At 39.3% G+C, this 19,755-nt stretch overlaps 1 protein-coding gene across 3 annotated transcripts in view; it reads left to right on the top strand.

The window, feature by feature from the left end:
- Positions 1-15,718, top strand: part of pcdh10b (protocadherin 10b) — a 40,395-nt gene extending 24,677 nt beyond the window's left edge. For 2 of the 3 annotated variants that reach the window (XM_041796901.1, XM_041796900.1), the window contains exons 6-7: positions 5,266-5,625; positions 12,753-15,718. In XM_041796901.1, coding sequence (XP_041652835.1) covers positions 5,266-5,625; positions 12,753-12,772 — 380 coding nt within the window. In that variant the 3' untranslated portion in view covers positions 12,773-15,718. The remainder of the gene's footprint in view (positions 1-5,265; positions 5,626-12,752) is intronic. The other variant, XM_041796902.1, reaches the window with a different exon arrangement.
- Positions 15,719-19,755: the final 4,037 nt, after the last annotated feature.

Raw genomic sequence — 19,755 nt, 5'->3', positions numbered from 1 at the left:
GGTAGAGAGAACAGCAGAGCATAGCTAGGCAAGAGCAGTCTAAATAAGGGCGCGCTCACACTAGGCCATCCGTACCATGCCTGGGCCCGTTTCAGCCTAAAGTCTGGTACGTTTGGCCAGTGTGAGTGCAGTCATTCCGTGCTTCGGCGTGGCATACTTCGCGGCCCCGGCACGGGGTGGGCGAAGGCACAGCACGGATGCAAATGAAGGAGCACAAGCACGGGAATGTGACGTAGCATGAAGTAACAATAAGAGGAAGCCGCTTGAGAACGCAGAGAGCACACACAGCCACATGCTAGAGACAGCAGGATCCCAGTCCAGTCCACATTTCTACCCAGTTTCAGGCAAAGTCAGGCTTTAATGACTGTGAGAGGTTTTTTAGTTTGTGAAATAAAGCTTCTTCCTTTGATTGAGTCACAAACAGCAGCTCACAGGATAACACACACCTCTCATCCTCTGTGCGTAAAGGAGAGTGCCAAATACGTGGACAAGTGTGTGCCGGGGTTAATCTCACGGCTGATTTAACCTCTCTTATTGTAAAATTAGAATGCCAAACTATCATCCACTGAATTAACTTACCTCTAATTCTATATCATGCCACCAAGAAGTGAAATTGTGATCTTGATCACTGACGTTTGAACGGAACATCATTAATCCTTAGGTGTTTCCACCTCCAGCTCTCATTAGATGGTTAAAATTGCTCTCGTCACGGTGTAAACAAAACTTTTAACTGAACATTTTAATCCTGCTCTGGACACAGGCTGTCCTGTGACATGAGAGCTTGTTTGGTGTGGCAGGCATCCAGAATTACGCATAGAAATAGTACAGTTTATGACGCATAAAGGAATGCAAGGGGGATTCAGATAGTATACGGGCATGCAGAGGAATGACTGTGGGGGTTAATACGAATTAAAAAGTCAGGGTTTTATTCAGCAGAAGTGCCTGGAACTCTGATCAGGCCTCAAGATTTTATGATGTGAGCAATAATTCTCCGCTATGAACCATTTTCTCTCTCTCTCTCTCTCTCTCCTCACTGTGCTCTGTATAGTTAATATAGCTACTGATCCCAGGTCAGCTAAAATAACTCAGGTGTCAGATCAGATATCGTACAAATCTGTTGCTATTTTACAGTCTAAAAAACAATACATATGCATACTGAGTCATCAACACGTACAAATTTATCAGCGATGGATGCTTCATGTGATGATGTTGGAGCGTGACGTATCCGTGCCCAGGCCTTTGATGCGTTGAGTAGTGTGAGTGCGGGCCAAAGCGGGAACAGGGGAGGGGATCAAATGGACTTCAGCACGGTTAGAATACGGCACTGTATGGATGGTCTAGTGTGAGTGCGCCCCGAGGCAGCATGGGAGCAATTAGCCAGGGAAATGCTGCAATACAGAAGTTTACTTGCAATTTGTGACTGATACATCCCCCTCCTACATACCTCTCTTATAAAACAGATGTTGTTTTTTAAAGCTCCGGCACTTACAAAAGAGTTTTAGAACACCTGGCATCAAAAAAGTACTCAAGTATCAAAATGTTCTGGCAACCTTGGTGCAGACTTCGTCAACACTTGGCACATACTAAATGTTGCCAATGTACTGTTGCAGTTTCATCAGTGCTCTCTCTCTCTTTCAACCACAGCAGCTTTTGATTTAAATGACTTTTTTAAAGTACTCATCATTACAATTTTATGATTTTAAAAGACCTCGTGTCATACACTTAAGTTATTGAAATTGCACTTCAAATGCAGCATTTTTTAATGTTAAATTTCTTTTCTGCCTCCTTTAGCATCAGCCAGAGCAGCAGACACTTTGTATATAAAAAGCCTTAATAGAAATTTTACATTTCAGCAAATGCATTAGCAGCGAGGAAGAATTGAAATGAAAAACATCATTCTGACATTTATTTAGACTCATTCAGCTCCAAGGCTGACTCTCCAGAGGAGAATTGTCTCAGCTGATATTTGAGATGCTGTTACCTCACCTTATTGTTTCTGTAAAGTGCCAGCGTTTGTAAATGAACAAAAACAAAGTCACGCATGACATGACTGTTAAAGATCAAGACTTATTGGCTGAAAAGTTAGCTGCCGAAGTCGAGCTTACAGACACGTCGTCTGTTTTAAAGAAGCGATTCAGTTTTAGATTCATCAAAGAATCCCTGTTTGTGATGCTAATGAAGTCAACCAGCAGAAACAGGCTCTCACCCTGGGACACACACACACACACATGCAGTGTAGAAAAGTTAATTTTATCTAAATAAACCTCGAAGGGATTCAAGGATCTGTGACGCAAATGACATCCTCTCTGCTCGGGAACTCGTAAAAAACTCCAAAATGCTTCAAAATGTCAACAAAAACAGAGATTTTGTTTATGAAAACAAGAGACAACTGGAACAACCTCCTCAAGGTCTATACAGTCAAAGTAGAGTAAGGGGTAGATAAGAAGGGCTGGGGTTAGGACTGTGATAAAAAAATATGGCAGTTTATCAATGACCTAACCCTGGGCAATGCAACAAGAAAGTCACTCAAAGTGTTCTTGAGTTATCATATCATTGCATGAGTGTTGGATCTGGAGCATTGGTGCTAGCATCTTGGCTAAAGGTTTGCTCATTTTGGAACTGAAAAGTGTGTCAACCTATTATTGAGTCTGATGTTCAAATTATTTATTTTTGCACTTTATAACCTTTTTCACCACCGTTTCTGCCAAACCAGATTTTGCAACTTTTGAACCTTTTTTATACCTTAGCCACCAATTCTTGCCCATTTTAACCCACTTTTGCCAGTTTTTACCTTTATTCAGTTATCTTCCCCTTAAGTTATTTTAGTTCCTTTTACTTTATTCTTTGGCTCCTCAAATTTGTTCACATCATGGCTTAGCTATGAAGTCTGATAGTTTAGCCAATGTAGCCATCTACATTGTTAACATTACTAATAAGAAAGTCAATTCTGTTTTTCTAAGCTTTCACATCTTGAAAAAGGCTACACTTTTCTACAACATATATAAATTAATAAATAAAATTATTTTTTGTCACTTTGATTGGAGTGGTTATGTTGCATTCCATTTACCTTGGAAGTCAGATGTCGGTATTGGGAATGACGTCACACCAGAGTTGAATGAATTTGCTATGAGCTCGTTTCTTGGTGTGATGAAGGTTACTCCAACTTATGAGTTTGAATTATGAGTTCAGGTTGCGTGCCAACTTGGAATTTCCAAGTTATGATGACAAATGGAAAGCACCATTATTATTCAAGTTAAATATAAAATATGGTCATCACAGATTAACTTTACAATGTACCATGATTTTGCTGACCTCCATGGGCCCCCATTTGCCTGGGCTCCAGATAGCTCTCCCCTTATCCCCCCTTATGGGTGGCCTTGGTCATTCACAACATTTAAAAAACAGATGCAACAACAAAACTCAACATTTCATCTACAAGCGATATTTTGAAATGCCTGTTTGAACTAAAAAGGACAATGATGCATTGAAACAACATTAAATTATGATATAAGGCTGTGGTTGTAATTTTCAAGTCTTGCCAATGATTTGCAAGGCATTCTGGGAGATGTCCCATAACACTTGGTCAGAAGGATCATGTAGACCTTGCACTTTACTGTACACCTCCATTCCAACAAGGACTGTGACACCCTACCACTAGATGTGAATGAAGGGACAAAATTAAGTCAAGGGGGCAAAGGGGGATTGAGATTGAGCCACAGATACCCAATAGTGGAGAGTTTGTTGTTTTCAGTTGTGTAAAATATCCAGGCAAAAGCGCAGGAGTTATTTTAATCCAACTTAAACACTCGGAACATTCGGAAAAACATGAGAAACATGCAGTACATGAGATAAAACATGGTACATGGTAATTATTTAATCTGGATTATTTTGTTTGCTTTTGTTTAAACTCACTTTACTGCCTGAGCACTACCTATAAATATGGAAAATTTGGATAAAAAAATGGAGAAGAAATGCACATGAATAGGCCCGGTCACTGGATGTTATAGTTAAAGATTCATGAGCAAAAAGAGGAATATATAAATGATGTAAACATTGAGATGCAGGATTTTTAAAATTCTGTTGAATCATTTTTGGTTCTCTGTAAACTGAATTCCCAACAACTTCATTAAAATTCAGCTCAAGCCTTTAATTGCAGAATAAAAACTCCCTCCAGCTAAAAAAGACATCACAAAGTTCTCCAAAAATCACTGAAGATATGACCCTTGAGGAGGTCAAGACCTCAGCGCTGATTAATCCTTATGCAGAGATCGCCTCAAACACAGCTTGGCCTCAGCGGCTGGCCTCAGCGGCTTCAGTCGGATGCTAAACAGTGCAGGTCACTGGTCGAGTGTGTGTTTGTGTGTTTGTGTGTGTAGCTGCAGGTGATAACATGCACTAACATGCGTGTGTAAGAAGGCGAGCTGGCGGGGTGCAGAGGTGGGTGAACTCTTTCAAACCTCCGGTTGGCCTGGCATCAGATGAACCAAAACAACAAACTCAATAGTGTTTGATTACCCACAATGCCCCTGTCCCGGCCTCACTCCCACCCCCTTTATGAAACCTTTTGTCCCGAATGAAAGGCTGCAGGTAAAAACCGGTCTGAGCGCGCTCGCTTTCATGTGGGTTAATTATTCTGGCAGCTTCTTAAGACCGTGAGAAAAGAAGCTTTGATGAGAGAGCAGCGTTAGCTCCACTATTAAGCTGGGTTTCTACTTTGGCATGTATGCCTGTCCACACCATCATGACCCATGCCATTGTGTCCTAATTGATGGTGATGATGACAGGCCTCACGTTAATGATTGGTTGTTTCATTGTTGATGTTTATCACTTAAAAGATAAATAAATGTAATAAAGCTTCTGTAAACCATGTTCATTGCCTCTAGCACTGCATGGCAGCTCCTGCATCCAGTGGGATTTTAAGCACTGTGTGGCACTTATTCATGTTGTTTCCTCTTGTCTAGATCTCTACTTGTGTTGTACTTACTCTCAAAATGACATCGCTTTGGACAAAAGCATCTGCTAAATGATACTGTAACCTAGATAATCAGCTAAATGCCTAATATCAGCCCCTGCTATAGAAACACAGCACAGGTACTATTTTGTTCAATAATATATTTTGGAATTCATCCAAATCAGTTTTAAAAAGGACCATTTGAAAACAGCCATGCTTTATTTATTATTATAAAACAGCCATAGTTTATGATGACTTATTTGATAGCAGTCTTTAAAGGCTTAAACATCTTTCTCCCTCCTCCTCCTCTGCAGGTGCCGATCTCTTCTCTAACTGCACGGAGGAGTGTAAAGCTCTGGGCCACTCGGACCGCTGCTGGATGCCGAGCTTCGTGCCCTCCGACGGGCGCCAGGGCCCGGACTACCGCAGCAACCTCCACGTGCCCGGCATGGACTCGGTCCCGGACACAGAGGTATTTGAAAGTCCCGAGCAGACGGCTGATAAGTCGTTCTCCACGTTTGGCAAAGAGACGCCTCTCAGTCACCTCCACCAAAACCACCAACACCACCTCAAAAACCATCATCACCTCAGCCACCAGCACGGCTCCATAGAGAGGAAAGAGTTGGAGGCATTTCTGCCTAGCTCCAGAGCAACTTTTAACCCCGCTTATTTAAGTGAGTATTCTTTCAATCTGGTGAAGCGAACAAAATAAAATCCAAATTTAATCTTCTTCAACTAAGAAAGGAAAGAAGCATGAGATTCCTCTGGGTCTGACCCTCATCCTTCAGAGTGTTTCACTAACTCTTCCCTCTTTTCAGACATCTCCATTTCTCTCACTATGATGATTTTATCTCCCTCACATCACTTGTTTCAATCCCCTCACACACTTAGACCCTGTTTATACAATGTATTTACAGGGTTTTACATCCAATTTGGGCATTCGGATGCCAATCCATGAAACTTTTTGGGAACAAACCTCAAAGTGTGCTAAAGACAGTTTGATATCAGGTAGCTCAAACTTTATACAGAGGTGGTCTGGGTTGCCTGCATCCAGATTTGATGGACAAAACATGTACTGGCACAAATTGAAGAACGTCAACTAGGGTTGCCACCCGTCCCTTAAATTACAGAAGTGTCCCGTATTTGACGTTAAATACAGCGTCCCATTTTGAATCAGTTACGGTATGCAAATTGCATACTACTCTGCCACTGATTGGTTAATTGTTGTTGCATTTGTTGGTTAGATTGGTCAGCTAAGACAGAACCAATCAGAGACAAAGTAAGGCGGGCCTTTCCCTTGCAAAACATGCAAAGGGAGGGAGGATACCAGCTAGCAAAGTAGGAGCGTTTTCAGATACACACAGGAGTGAGCAGGATAATTAAACACTTGATTGGACAGCATCGGTGAAAGTGAGTAAAAAGACAGGTGCTTTCAAGTGTTTTTCAGTGGAGCACAGTGGCCTGGCAGACATAATAAAACATGTGTCCAAAGAGGGACTCAGACACAGGACTTTATTCCCTAAATATCTCCAGAGACTGATACGATAAGCCCGTTTTAGTCTAAGTCCCATTCATGGGACATCATGAATCTTCACAGACTCCATGAGTCGTGATGTTTTTCTGCCTGTCAGTCTGTGAGCTTATCTTGGTTTGAGAGGAGAAGCAGCACAGCAGCGGGGTGGGGCTCTGGGTGGCATTTGTCCTCAAGTGAAGAAAACAACTGTGATACAAGCTAAAGCCCCTGTTAAGTGATAGAAAAAAAAAATGTAGGTCTGTTGTATGGCAGGCCACTGTTATGAACCATCAGGTCAAATTTCCGTCATGAAAAACATTTCTAGATTTATGAAATTAAGCTTCAAAATGATGAAAAATGAGGCATTAGAATCTGCTCTATGTGTGGGCGTGTCAGTTAAATGTCCTGAAGCCACACCCACCCATGAGAAATACAATCCTCTCAGATTTTAAAGAATGCTTCTGATCACAGAGCAGCCTCCTGGCTCTGTGCCAGAGCAGAGAAACAGAAGTTGGGGATTTAATTTACTGTTTTCTGTCTTCATGTGTTTACAGCAACCTTATTCCAACATATCTAGTGTGTTAAGACACAAAATTTGGATTCCACTTTACAGAGACTTTGATTACAACATGACCAAACAGGCAGGAACACTTGTCGTACTTTTTTTTTTTTTTTTACCATTTTATTGCAAAATGGATACGCAGTTATACTTGGTGGAGAAGGCTTTGACTTTCCATAGAGCGCATAGCTAAAAAAACCCAATATGGATGGATACATGAATGGCAATGCATACTGAATACAATAAATTTAGTTCAAAAGCAATTAATACATAGTGGCATGAATCTAAATATGAGGGTGCAATGGGCTTTATGCTATAAAGGAGGAGGCTGGGCTGGAGGAAGTTTAGCACACTGCAGCAGCAGCATGGTGCATCAGCATTAATGCAAGCAGGGATTAGTGAGAAGTACATCATATTTAAATACACTGCTGTGTTGAGAATAAGAGCTGTGATTGGCTGTGGGAGCTTTGAGGCGATAATTGGGATCAGCTAGCCATCAGCTGATCACGGCTGAGCGTATAACCACTGTGTCCTGCATGAACTTACGCTAGGCTTCATTTAATTACAACACTGACAGACATATATGCAAATCAGAATGACATAAATTTGTAAAAATGTAGCTAGGAGAGAACAGAAATCTCCAGCAACACTTGTAGTTAAAAAAAACAACTTAATCTGGTCTAATAAAGTTGTTCTTTTAACTACAAGTGTTGCTGGAGATTTCTGTTCTCTTCAAGACCCTCCTCATCCTCCATGCACCTTGGGAGTTGGTGAAGTTGTGCCAGATTTACCCACTTCAGATCTAAAAATGTAGCTACAAATCAAAGACTGGATGAGGACATATCTTATGCAATGGGCTTTCTAAAATTTCAGACCTCCCACAGGTACAGTTAAGACTTTATAAGACCTTTTATGGCTCAAATTTCAAAAGTCCAATTAAAGACTTTTTAAGGATTTGCAGCAACCCTGTGGTTGCATGGACACAACACGTACTGGCACGCATTGAAAACCTTCAACTGACTTGATCTGTGGTTCTGCAAGTGAACAAAAGCACGGCTTTATTTATGTCCATCCAGCCTCGTTCAGACTGACGGGAATTACGGCTCTTTTTAGAGACTTGGGTTGTTTGTCAGTGATAAAGACTCGGTCTTTCAGCTCCGAAATGGATCTTCACGTGGTATTTTTTTTTTTTTTTGCCTTATTTACATCTTTATCAGATATCAAACTGTTTTCACTGAGATTAGTCCACACAAAGCATTAAGGAGGTGTTAGCAGGACCTCAGCCACACACACTCACACACTGAGACCTTGATGATCTGCCTGTAAATTAACCAGAAAAAGCAGGAGATTTTCAGTCATGCTGCCTCGGTGTGGGTGGAGATGTTAGCATTAAGGGTGCTCGCTTTCATTGTAGGAAAATGGCTGCCGTAACATAATGAATGCCTTTTTTTAAACCACAGAAGAACAGAATGAGGCAGTGAGCTTAAATTCTCCTCCGACGTCCGTGCATTTGAGCAGAGGATAAAGAAAAGCAGTTAAAGATAAGACAGGAGGATAAAAAGGCGTATTTCCCAAGGAATGACTGTTTCTGAGCTCTCATTCAAAGGCCACAAAGAGAAACATCCTCAATCAAGGCAATTTGGTGATAAAGCTTCATTATAATTTAGTCAAGCAGCGCCTGAAGAGGCCTGCGCTCTCATCATCTACACAGCCAGCTGAATTATCAAACCGTCAGAGCAGAGCGTCCTCTCAGACTGCAGCGTGCTGCTCCAAACAGCAGGAAAATCTCTACTTTTAATTAATGATTTATTCATTATGATTCTTCTTTTTATGAGATCAAAAAGTGAAGTCAAGCAGACTACCTACTGTTCATATCAGAAGGAAAATACAGTTTTATTAAAGACGTGTCGATGCACAGCGTGTGCACAGAATCCGCTTAAAGATGGCTCATGATGAAAAGGAGGAAAGCAAGGATGGTAAGAAAGAAGAAACATGATCATATATTTCAAAATGATTTATAAGGAGAAAAAAATCTGCAAACGGTAAGAAAATTTGACTTTCTAAACTTGCAAAAAGTTTTGCCCGGATTAGCAGCACAAACAAAAACAAGTAAAATGTACCTAAAAATGCATCAATAAAGGCAGAAGAATCCCTCAGTTAATTAGGATTGATTTCTTGCAAATCATGAGAGTAGTGTCTGAGGCCTGCATGAAAAATAGAGCAGCCAAACACTAACCAGCCCACTTGTCTGCCTCCTCTTCTACGCTGTACTCTCTATGTCGTGTTGTGTGTGTTGTATGCAGTTTCCATGGATGTGCTGATTATGTGCTTGTGATGCAGCACTCGATGTGAAGAGCTCCCAATATCTCCACGTTTCCCACGAAAAGCCACTCGTTCCTCCTGCAAAGTAGATCACTGTGGCCCTTATGCTAATGAGAGCGGGGGAGGTAGCTGGGGTGGGCTGGGGGGGGGTGGGGGGGTTAATGGCACAGAGGGAACAACAGTCAGAGGAGGGGAGCAGAGGGGGGAGAGGAAGGGATAGAATGATGATACCAAGAGGCTGAAGCTCCCTAATCTGATCAAGTCACTGATACACAGAGCCTCTTTGTCCCTGAAAGGGGGGGCAAGCCCAGGCCTGGGGTCGGGAGGGGAGACAAGAGGGGGGCAAGGAAAGCCGCATGATCACCGTCATCAGACGACATGATAGCAGGGGGGCAGAGGGGTGGGCAGGGCGGGCCTGTTAAATCTCCGTCTTTGTTGTTGTCCTGAATAAATTGGCCACCAAATAATAACCAGCTCCCCCTCAAGGCCAATTTTCCCATAACCCCCAACCCAAATACATACACACAGCACATTACCCATGAGCCATTTCACACGACTGAATTGAAACAAGCAGTGAGACTTCCTGCCCTTGTTTTTTAATGTGTGAATCCTTAAATCCTGTGTGAATGAGGCCAATGAAAGAAGAATCACAGTGTTTCAAACCTCAGCCATATTTTTACATTTTTAATGTCTGAATGACTCAAATGCACAAGACGGTATAGATGTGTCCTGTAGAGGAATTTATCCAGCAGCAGTGAAACAGCCGGCGTTGTCTTCAATGTAAAAGCATGCCTACAAAGATCCAGCTCTTTTTAAAAGATGAAGATGATTTAGCCACAATAAGGCAACATAGAAACTTACTTACTGCATTTGACTTATAAAAAAAAATCTAATTTCACTAAATATAAGCCAGTTATAGTCATCAGACAGATCCAGGACTAGTAAACAGCCGGGCTGCTTTTCCAAAACAGATTCATAGATCCCAAATAAAAAAATCAAACAAATACAAATAAAAAAATAAGACTCATAGTAAACAATATTGGGTAATTTTCAATAAAAGTTTCAGACAAACTTATTCGACTGCTGTTCATGTGGAACAACTCTCCACTTAGGCCATCAATATCACAGTCTGCCCAGGCCTGCACTCATGTCCAGACCCTTGCCCTAGACCCCCATGCTCATTGCAGCAGCCCTCCTACTCAGAATCTAATTGCATTAACTAAAGCCACATTCCTCTGAAAAGTAAAGGAGCCATTTCCACCAACTTTTCCAAAGACTGCCAACATATTTAATTTAAAATAAGCACTCTCTTTTGGTAAATTGGTTTGAAGTAAAGAAAAATAGATACCAAAATCTGCGGATACCATTTCAACAGGAAGAGGGATTCTAGGCATTTCTATTGAGTAGTTTATTGTTTTCAAAGATGAAAAAATAGTATTGTAACTATTACTTTTGTACTCAATTAAGAGTACAGTTACTCTGGTTAAAATGCACTTAAGGTTCCTGTCTATAAATTTACTCAAGTAAAAGTAAAAAGTATCTGAGTAAAAAGAACAGGAGAATAGGTCTCCAACCAGGTTGTTCTATAATAAAGTAAAATACATAGCAATGGTGACTGTTAAACTCATTTAGAGTTAAATATATCACTTTAAACGTTTTAATATGTGTCCTAACTACATATAGTTAAACTACACTTTTGAAAGAGTTAAATATTTTACAATATGACAGAGCTGCAGTAACTCTTGTCTCCTCTGGCAAGAACAAAGCAGAGCATCAACCTCATAGCAAGGCAGTTCAACAGATTAAGCAGAGGCACTATGTGTTTTTTTATGAACACCTAAAGTCAGAGGTGGGAGCACTAACCCAATGGATAACTTTAGCCATGATGCAAAAGTGTCTCACATAAAAAAACATCAATCCAGAAGAACCCGAACAGGGATCACTGTACAACAGGCAACATCCGAACACGACTAAACACGTCTAAAACACAAATAAACTCTCTGACCAAGAGCATGATGGGGAACTCTGTCATAAATCCCTCCAGATTTGAAATCACAGTGGGTAGGGTTTAGATCAGCTGACTCTTTACAGTGGAGAACTAGCCCTGGTGGATCAACACTGTCAAATAACTACAACACTGAAGACAGTTTCACTCAGATTGAGTTAAAATTACACTCAGATAACAACATTCCAGTTTTTGCTGTTTTGGGATGTGATATGGAATCATTTTTTCTATGTGTTACATGCAGTCAACAGAAGTGGAAAAAGCACAGGAGAATTGCATTCAAGTAAAAGTACAGTTACTATGGTTCAAAGTTAAGTAGAAGTAAAAGTACTGATTTCAAAATGTACTCAAAAAGTACAATTACCCCATAAAACAAATATATTACAGTAATTTTAGTAAATGTAATTGGTTACTTTCCAATGCTGCTTGTTTTTAATCATCACAAATTGCAGGAAAACTCCTTTTTTTGCACAAATATGTTGGCAACATTTCATCCAGGAATCATTGTTGATACAATAGGCCTACAATTGTATGTCTTGGGCAAAGCATTTAGACATGCAATATGCGTGATTTTCCTATTTTTTGCCAGGCACAGTTGTCATTTTTACACTGTGTGCCCACATTGTTTGTCATCCCCAGCCATTGCAAATTTTGCCTGTGTAGACACCGCTTGCCCTCTTTTGGTTCACAGTATTACTGTGCAAATCAGTACTTCAAAAAATAAAAATGATTGAAATAACAGACATTGCCTGAAGTATTGGCAGTGTTTTTGTTCATCATAGACAGTACTTTCCCCCTAAAAGATCATTCTTTTCTTAAAAGCATCCAGGATACTTTTGATCATAAAACAAGAGATTGCATCACTTCAAACCTTTTTAGGTACTTAAAAAAAGTTTCTATGCAATTTCCATTTGTGACAGGGCTTCGATGCAGCCAGAGGATGCTCACCTCTCTATCTCACACTGTCTGTTTGCAGAGAGCCTGGTGCTAGATGACTCGCAGACAGCCTGACTGGGTCAGAATTTAATGCATGGCAGAGCAGCAAACTCTTGAAAGTCAGCCCTCGATCAAAGCTTTGTGCCAGAGTCTGGAGCCTCTCTTAAACATCAAACTTTAGTGGACACACTTTTATCCTTTGAGGATTATTCTGCAGACATTACAGCATGTCTACCAGCTGCAGGGGGAAGAAATTAAAATTTAAACTCATTAATACACTGTGTTTGTCATTCACAAATTACAAAAGGCCTTGGTTTTACACACTGGTGTTTCACTCCCATTTCTTGTCTGTTTCCCATTTTGGTTGTGTCATTACTGTTCATCTCAACAAACACACAAAGAAAAAAAGTCAAAAAACACATGTACACACAAAACTAACCAATCTTTCTTTCTTTCCTTCTTGCAGCGAGGAAAAGGGTTTGCTAGCTCCTTTCGCGTGGACATACCAGAGACCGCGTGACTTTGCACAATCACTCCTCAACGACTAAGGCTATAAAAAAGAAAAGCATCAAATTTCAGACCTGTATTACCCCAGTCCACGCTCACCCTCTCCCCCCTCCTCACTGAGGAAAAAACTACCAAGAAAAACACGTGACTACTCACAAACTAAGGAAGTAAGAGATCCCTCCATCCTGGACTTCCTTGGAGCACTGCCGGGCTTCAGAGGCACCCCAGCCTTCAGGATTTTGGACTTTATTTTGAGGTGGGGTGCAGGCAGGTCAATGGATAGCCTTACTGGGAGGAAACCTCACTGTCTCAGCCGGACTGAGAACCAAACAGGAGGAGGACGGACTCTGATGACGGGGAGATGAACTGATCTCTCTGAGCTTTTCCAATCTGCGTGTGCCTGTTTACAGCACTGAGGAGAATCAAACCATACGAGGACTGCTAACGTGTGCCGAAAAATGACTGATCGATGCGAGAGCCACTTGGAGAAAACCGCCACTGAGCCCTTTAGGCGTTTGTACTCGCAGAGAGACGCCAAATTGTACAGGAGAATCTTTGTGCATTTGAAAATGCAATACCACTGTTTTAGATTTTTCTATTCTGTTCGTGTGGTCGAGTGTCTCTATTCCGATCAAACTTTGTAAGAAAAGATTGTGGGCAGGATATTTTTTTATTTATGTTTTTCTTTAATGGACCATATTCCCACGCTGGCCATGTTCATGTGATGTCACGCTCAATATGGAAAGCTCAAATGTTGCATTCTTGTTGTGCCATTCTTGTAGTTTGTTGAGATTCTTAAAACTTTTTTGAGTTGTTTCCTGATCAAAAAGTGACTAAAAAGACCATGGATATTGAAAATCCATAAGGCATTTGATAATCAATTCTAAGAAAAAATAGTTTTCAGCAGCTGCAGTTGGACTGAAGCTAAACACCCTAAATAACATGAATGTTTGGTAATCATTGATATGATTAAACAAGGGAAAAACTGAGGGAAAAAACACTGGATGTATTAAAACTTGACATTAGTTGTGTAACACTATCACCAAGCTACACTGTAGGTTTCATGTTACATGTTTCATGTTCAGTGCAGTCTATGGAAGCTTATATCCACCATGCTCCGCCTCTTGCTGTAAGCATTGCATTTTTGGCTCACTAACGTGGAACTAAAGTACACAGTTGCATCACAACAATGCTTCTTAATATGGTCAGCAATTACTCAGGGCTGTCAAGATGAATCATATTAATTCATGATTAACTATAATTCACAATTGCGGCCCTGAACATTTTTTAATCAGAATTAATTTCCTGATTTATTGTCTCTTTCAGCACTCCTTAGTTAGGCCACTGCAGCCTCTCCCTACAGTGATGCAAAATAAGCCCACCACTGCTCCTTATCCTCATTTCACTTTAAAAACTCACAGATAACTCTGAAGACAAATAAAATGTCATCTGAACCTAATACATTTTTTAACCTTTCAACTGCCTCTTATTTTCTTTTCAATCCATGACAAGTTCGTATTCTGTGATTTAGTTTATGTCATATGTTCAGTTCTATAAAAGTAGTTATATATCCAAACAGGAAGTCAAGTGACCTTTAGTTGAAAATGACAATAACAATTTGACATGCAAAATAAGAGAATTTTCAAATGTAATGAACAGGGTGCAATTAATCGGGGTTAAATAAAAATAAAAAAAATCATTTTACAGCCCTAAAATTAATCATTACATTGCAGGCCTGTAGCCAGCCTGGTGGCTGATAAGTAATCAAGACCCAAAGGCCCCTCCTGTTGGTATTTTCAGAATTCCCTCGAGTTCATGAGTTGTGATGTGTAAAATTTTCAGAAACAGCAGAACCATTGATGTCAGTTTTTAGCCACATATGGGGTCAGAAGAAGCCATGGCAAGTGTTCATCATGATCCTCATTTTTTGTGATGTCTCTTGCTACTTCATGTGGCAAGAAAACACAATTAATTACTATAATGCTACACATGCACTGTAAAATGGAACAAGTTGAAACAGCACAAAAAAAAGTTTTTAAACTGATTATGTCAAAGTTTTTAAGTAGTGTAAAGAGATTTACATTTCTGTTGGATTAACTTGATTTTTACAAGTTCAACTACACTGTGGAAACTTCCCTACACATAATAATTACACCACCTATTCTGAAGTTTAGTTGCTACCTACAAATGAGACTTGTCTAACTCAGTAACTTCACACATGGTGCAAAAGTGTGCAGTGCCCAAAGGCATTCTGGTAAAACTCTGCAGATAAAAGGATGATTGTCAAATAATTTGAGTCGATAACAAAATGACTTGGAAAGATTGAGTGTTGTTTACTTTAAACTAAAATTATTTTCAGTCAACTCGATTTTTTATTTTTACTTAAGCCCAACTCTTTTTAAACAACTTTCAACTCTTATGTCCTACAGTGTCGAAGGCCAGAAGGAGAACAAGCCATCTTTTGGCATTCATGTTGCGTGTTCTCATGGGGTAGCCTTTCCTATATACGACTTTATCCAACCATTAAAAAGCATCCGTCCATCTAGATCTCTTTCTAGATTCTAAGTATTTGTTGTCTTAATAGTCTGTATTCAATTAGGAGGCAAAAATCAGCTGTCAGAATCTCAGCCGCAAATGAAAAACAACCAGGAATGTTAACAGTGCTACACGATAACAGCAATTGAGTTTTCCACTCTGACGTAACATCACAAGAACATGGCCGCCGCAGGACTACAGTCTACTTGTTCTTTTTTTGAATGGGGTTTGGTTTGTTCACCTTACTGCGGGGTTGGACGCCGTCCGTCCCGCTTTTTTCTGATTCTGAGGTGTCGAGTAGTTTCTATCATGTGTGAGAAGTGTTTACTGTACTCTTTTAAAAGTTTCAAGCTGAATATAAAACTCTATATATAAATCTATCTATATCTACTTGTTCTGAAGGCGTGCTATCCGTTTGCTGGGTTCACATTCTGATTCAGTGGTTTACGTGCCCTGAAGGAAGAGGCTTTTCGTTTGACGTGAAGAGAGACAGAACAGCCTTAGCAGATGTAAAACTCAACTTCTCATTCTTTCACATTATTTCAGTACTTTTTTTCACTTTGGGATATCGATAAAGATCATGTCTATAAATAAAGCGGAGGTGACGAGTTAGATCGACATTCATGGTAATTTTGTGTCATTGTAACCAAAACTTTAAGGGTCCATTTATAAAGAAACAAAAAGGCCAAAAGCAAAAGGTGTTGTACGCGCTGCCGTGGGATTCAGTATACACACACATTACTTTCTCACACATTACAAACACAAACACACCAATATGCCAACAATAAACTGAAAATTGGAAAATCAACGTGTAATGTGCTTTATTGGTAAATCAAGGTGTCTCTCAGTGTCCACAACCAGGGATGTAGGGCAAGGCCCCTGGAGGTATAACCATATAGACATTGTGTTTAAAAATTTCAAACTAATTATTTTCATTTACAGTTAAAAAAAAAAAATGACCCTTTTAAATGTTTTAAATTTATGATTTAAAATCAGAGAAGTTGGGACTCCATCAGAAGGAGTACAATAATTCACACTCGAGGATTATTGAGACAAGAAAACATCAAGATGTCACAATTTTGGCATATTTAGAAAATTCAAATGAGGAATATAGTTTATATTCAAATCAACACCTTAAACTAAAATTAATGGGCTTAATTCATCAATACCTTCTTCACAAAATTTGTTCTTAAAAAGTTCCTTATGTCCAGATCAGACTACACAACTTTTTTTCTTTTTTAAATTATTTTTCAAACTTTTTGCCTTTATTAGATAAGGTAGTTGAAAAGAGACAGGAAATATGGGAGTGGGGAAGACATGCTCCAAATATCACCAAGACTGTCAATCTATCCTGCAACAAGTGTGTGAGAACTTTAGACTGGATGGGCACCTGTCCTCTACCAACTGAGATAGCCCACAGCTTTTTTGTCTTTCTGGATGGCACACACACACAAATCTTGTTATGTCTTGGCTAACCAACTGGCAACAGTAGCAGCGTGATCCATCATCATGACGCTGTGCACAAGTTTATGAGTCACTGGCGAGGTGGGCCACAGAGAATTGTGGCTGCAGCAAAGACGCTGTGTGTGACACTGGCAGTCTTATGAACTGGCTATCGTTTAAACAGAACATGTGCTATAAATGTGATGAGATGTAAAGAAAATGAGCCCAGTTAGCTTAGTTATGCTAGCTTCACTGTATGTAAACAGAAACGGAAAAAGATTGGGTCTGGGAAATTTTTTATCGCAAGAGAAAATTAAGTTATGTTTACCACAGACCACAGATCTCTAATGTCTCCCCTTGCAGACCACAACTGTTAAGCAACGCCTCTGTCAGAATGGAAGTAGCCTAATAGAATTTGCTGATACAATATATTTCAAATGTAATTTTTTTATTCAACATTATTCATAGAGAAATTCTAGCAGGTCCATTCGTGAAATAACCACATTGAAAACATGACAGACTAAGCAACATTTAATGAATAAAACAGAGAAAAAGATCAGAGGTCTAATCAATGATTAAGTTATGTAAAGACCCGTTTTCAAAGTGGCTCGCTTTGGCTTCGTTACATAGCTTTGTGACTTATGTAGTTAATGTTACAAGGGGTGCACAATATTATTGGCCTGATATCAGTATTGCCAGAGATAAGCTTAAAAGGCATCTGTAGAAAACAGAATTTCTGAGGATTTTTAAAACTGATGTTTTGGCTGTGAACATCAGCATATAGTGACTGTAAATTTTGGCCACTTAAATTATACGTTTGTAAAGTTTAAGGCTAAACAAGCAGACCTAAACCGGTTGAGGCCTTTTTCTTTATTCATTCTCAATCTTTAAACTTCAAAGTGTGTTTAAATATCGGTATCAATATCAGCTAAAATTAATCTGTGAATATCGGCATATCAGATATTTGCAAAAAATAAACAATACAGTGTATCCCTAGTTACTACGTAAGCCAATGTAGCTATGCTCACTTTAGCCATGTTAGCTAATGCTAACAAAGCCACAGTTTGCATAACTACTTCAAAAACTGGTCTAGCTCAAGCAATTTTAATAAGTTGCTTAATTGCTTTAGCTACGTTAGTTATGTAGTTACCTACATAGTTTATTTAGCTAATGTGGCTTCTTAAGTTTTAGATTGAAGTATATTAGTTATGTTACCTATACAGCTTATGTAGCTAACATAGCTTCGTTAGCATTAGCCTTAGCTTTGTTAGCTGTGTTAAGAGTGTTTTCATGGAGGACAATCATTTCTCCTGTATACAGTAGGCTATATTTACTATTGAACATTATGTAAGGCAAGGCAAGTTTATTTGTATAGGACATTTCAGCAACAAGGAAATTCAAAGTGCTTCACACAGAACATTAAAATATATTGACAAAGGGAAAAAAGAAACACAACTGAAAAATTTTAAACGAAACATGTAAAAGGTGATTAAAAACAGCAAATAAGATCCACAAAAGATAAAAACCTGGGTTCCTCTCAACCTTGGTCCAGAGACCGAATTCTGTCCCAGACAGTTTCAGGTTTCTGGCCAATACCAGATCCTTATCTTAACTTAAAACAATGTAAAAGAAGAATGTAAAAGGTGATAAAAAAACAGCACATAAAACCCCAAAAAGGTAAAAAACACACATATAAAAGTTACAGTGCAGAGTTTGAGCAAGTTGGAAAATTTGAAAAGTGATAAAGTTTTTAGTCAAAGGCAGCAGTGAACAGGTGTGTCTTCAACCTTGATTTAAAAGAACTCAAACTCTCAGCAGACCTGATGTTTTCTGGGAGTTTGTTCCAGATATATGGAGCATAGTAACTGAACGCTGATTCTCCATGTTTGGTCCTGACTCTAGGGACACAGGGCAGACCTGCACCTGTAATTAGGTTTCACAGATCAGGTTGACTTAACTTTTGATAGCTCAACACTCACCTTAATTGGGAAAATTGTATTTTTAAAGTTTTAGTGTGTGTTTCCACTCTGACTTGAGTAGTCTGCAAGAAGGAGTGTCTGAGATCTGTTGTCTAAACCACACATACTTGGCTCATTGGATCAGGGGGTAAAACTAGAGAATGAAAGACAAAATCTGACTGAAAAAATCAGTCTGGTTGGGTTGTGGGTTATCTTAAATGCATTGTAGATTTTGCTACAATACTAGCCAGTTTGTCATTCCAGATATTCACATTCAAGCCTAATGTTGGACAATAGCCTGTGATACAATCAGGTCAAAATCTGGCTAAATTCAGTCTGTTCTGGCCTCCAGATTGACCTACAACAGATTCATGATGTGTTCTAAAACTGACGAATTGTTCTCTCCTGTGTCCCTGTATTGATGAATGTCATCTCTTAGGTAACTAGAAGCTTGTGTTTATTGAAATTAGCATAAAAACAAGCCTCTTTAATGCCCATATAAGGGCATGAGACTGCAGGACTGTGTGAAAACTCAAATGGCAAACAGAAGTGGGAAAAAGATGTACCAAGTTATGTCCAATTTAAACAAACCACAACAATCTGGACTTCAAATATAGGAAATACTTCAATATTTCTACGGTGGATGTATTACTGCTCCAAATGAACCCCAAAAAGACCATTTAATTATATATTAAGTTGTAGCCGATTTCAAATTTTATGCTACAAATACATAAATCAGGTAGTATCACTTATTCAGATACTGTTGTCATCAGAAATGACATGCATCTTACTGTAAAAAGAAAAGGAAGCCCCCCGATAAATTCACCAATAGTTTAATGAAGAGAATATGTTTTCTTTTGTTTTTTTTTTTAATGAATTGATTTGATGTAAGCCTGAAATTATGCTAAAAGCAGATGCTGTTCATTTATGGCCCATAATTTAAGCACATTTAAATACCTGCCAGTGAAGGTGGTTTACCTTTTTTTTTTTTTTAAATTCCAGTAGTTTATAGTCATAATTTTACAT

This window comes from Cheilinus undulatus, linkage group 10, assembly GCF_018320785.1.
Source record: "Cheilinus undulatus linkage group 10, ASM1832078v1, whole genome shotgun sequence".
Taxonomy (NCBI): Eukaryota; Metazoa; Chordata; class Actinopteri; order Labriformes; family Labridae; genus Cheilinus; species Cheilinus undulatus.
The sequence above is the reverse complement of the archived record's forward strand: the minus strand, read 5'-3'. Positions and strand labels throughout refer to the sequence as shown.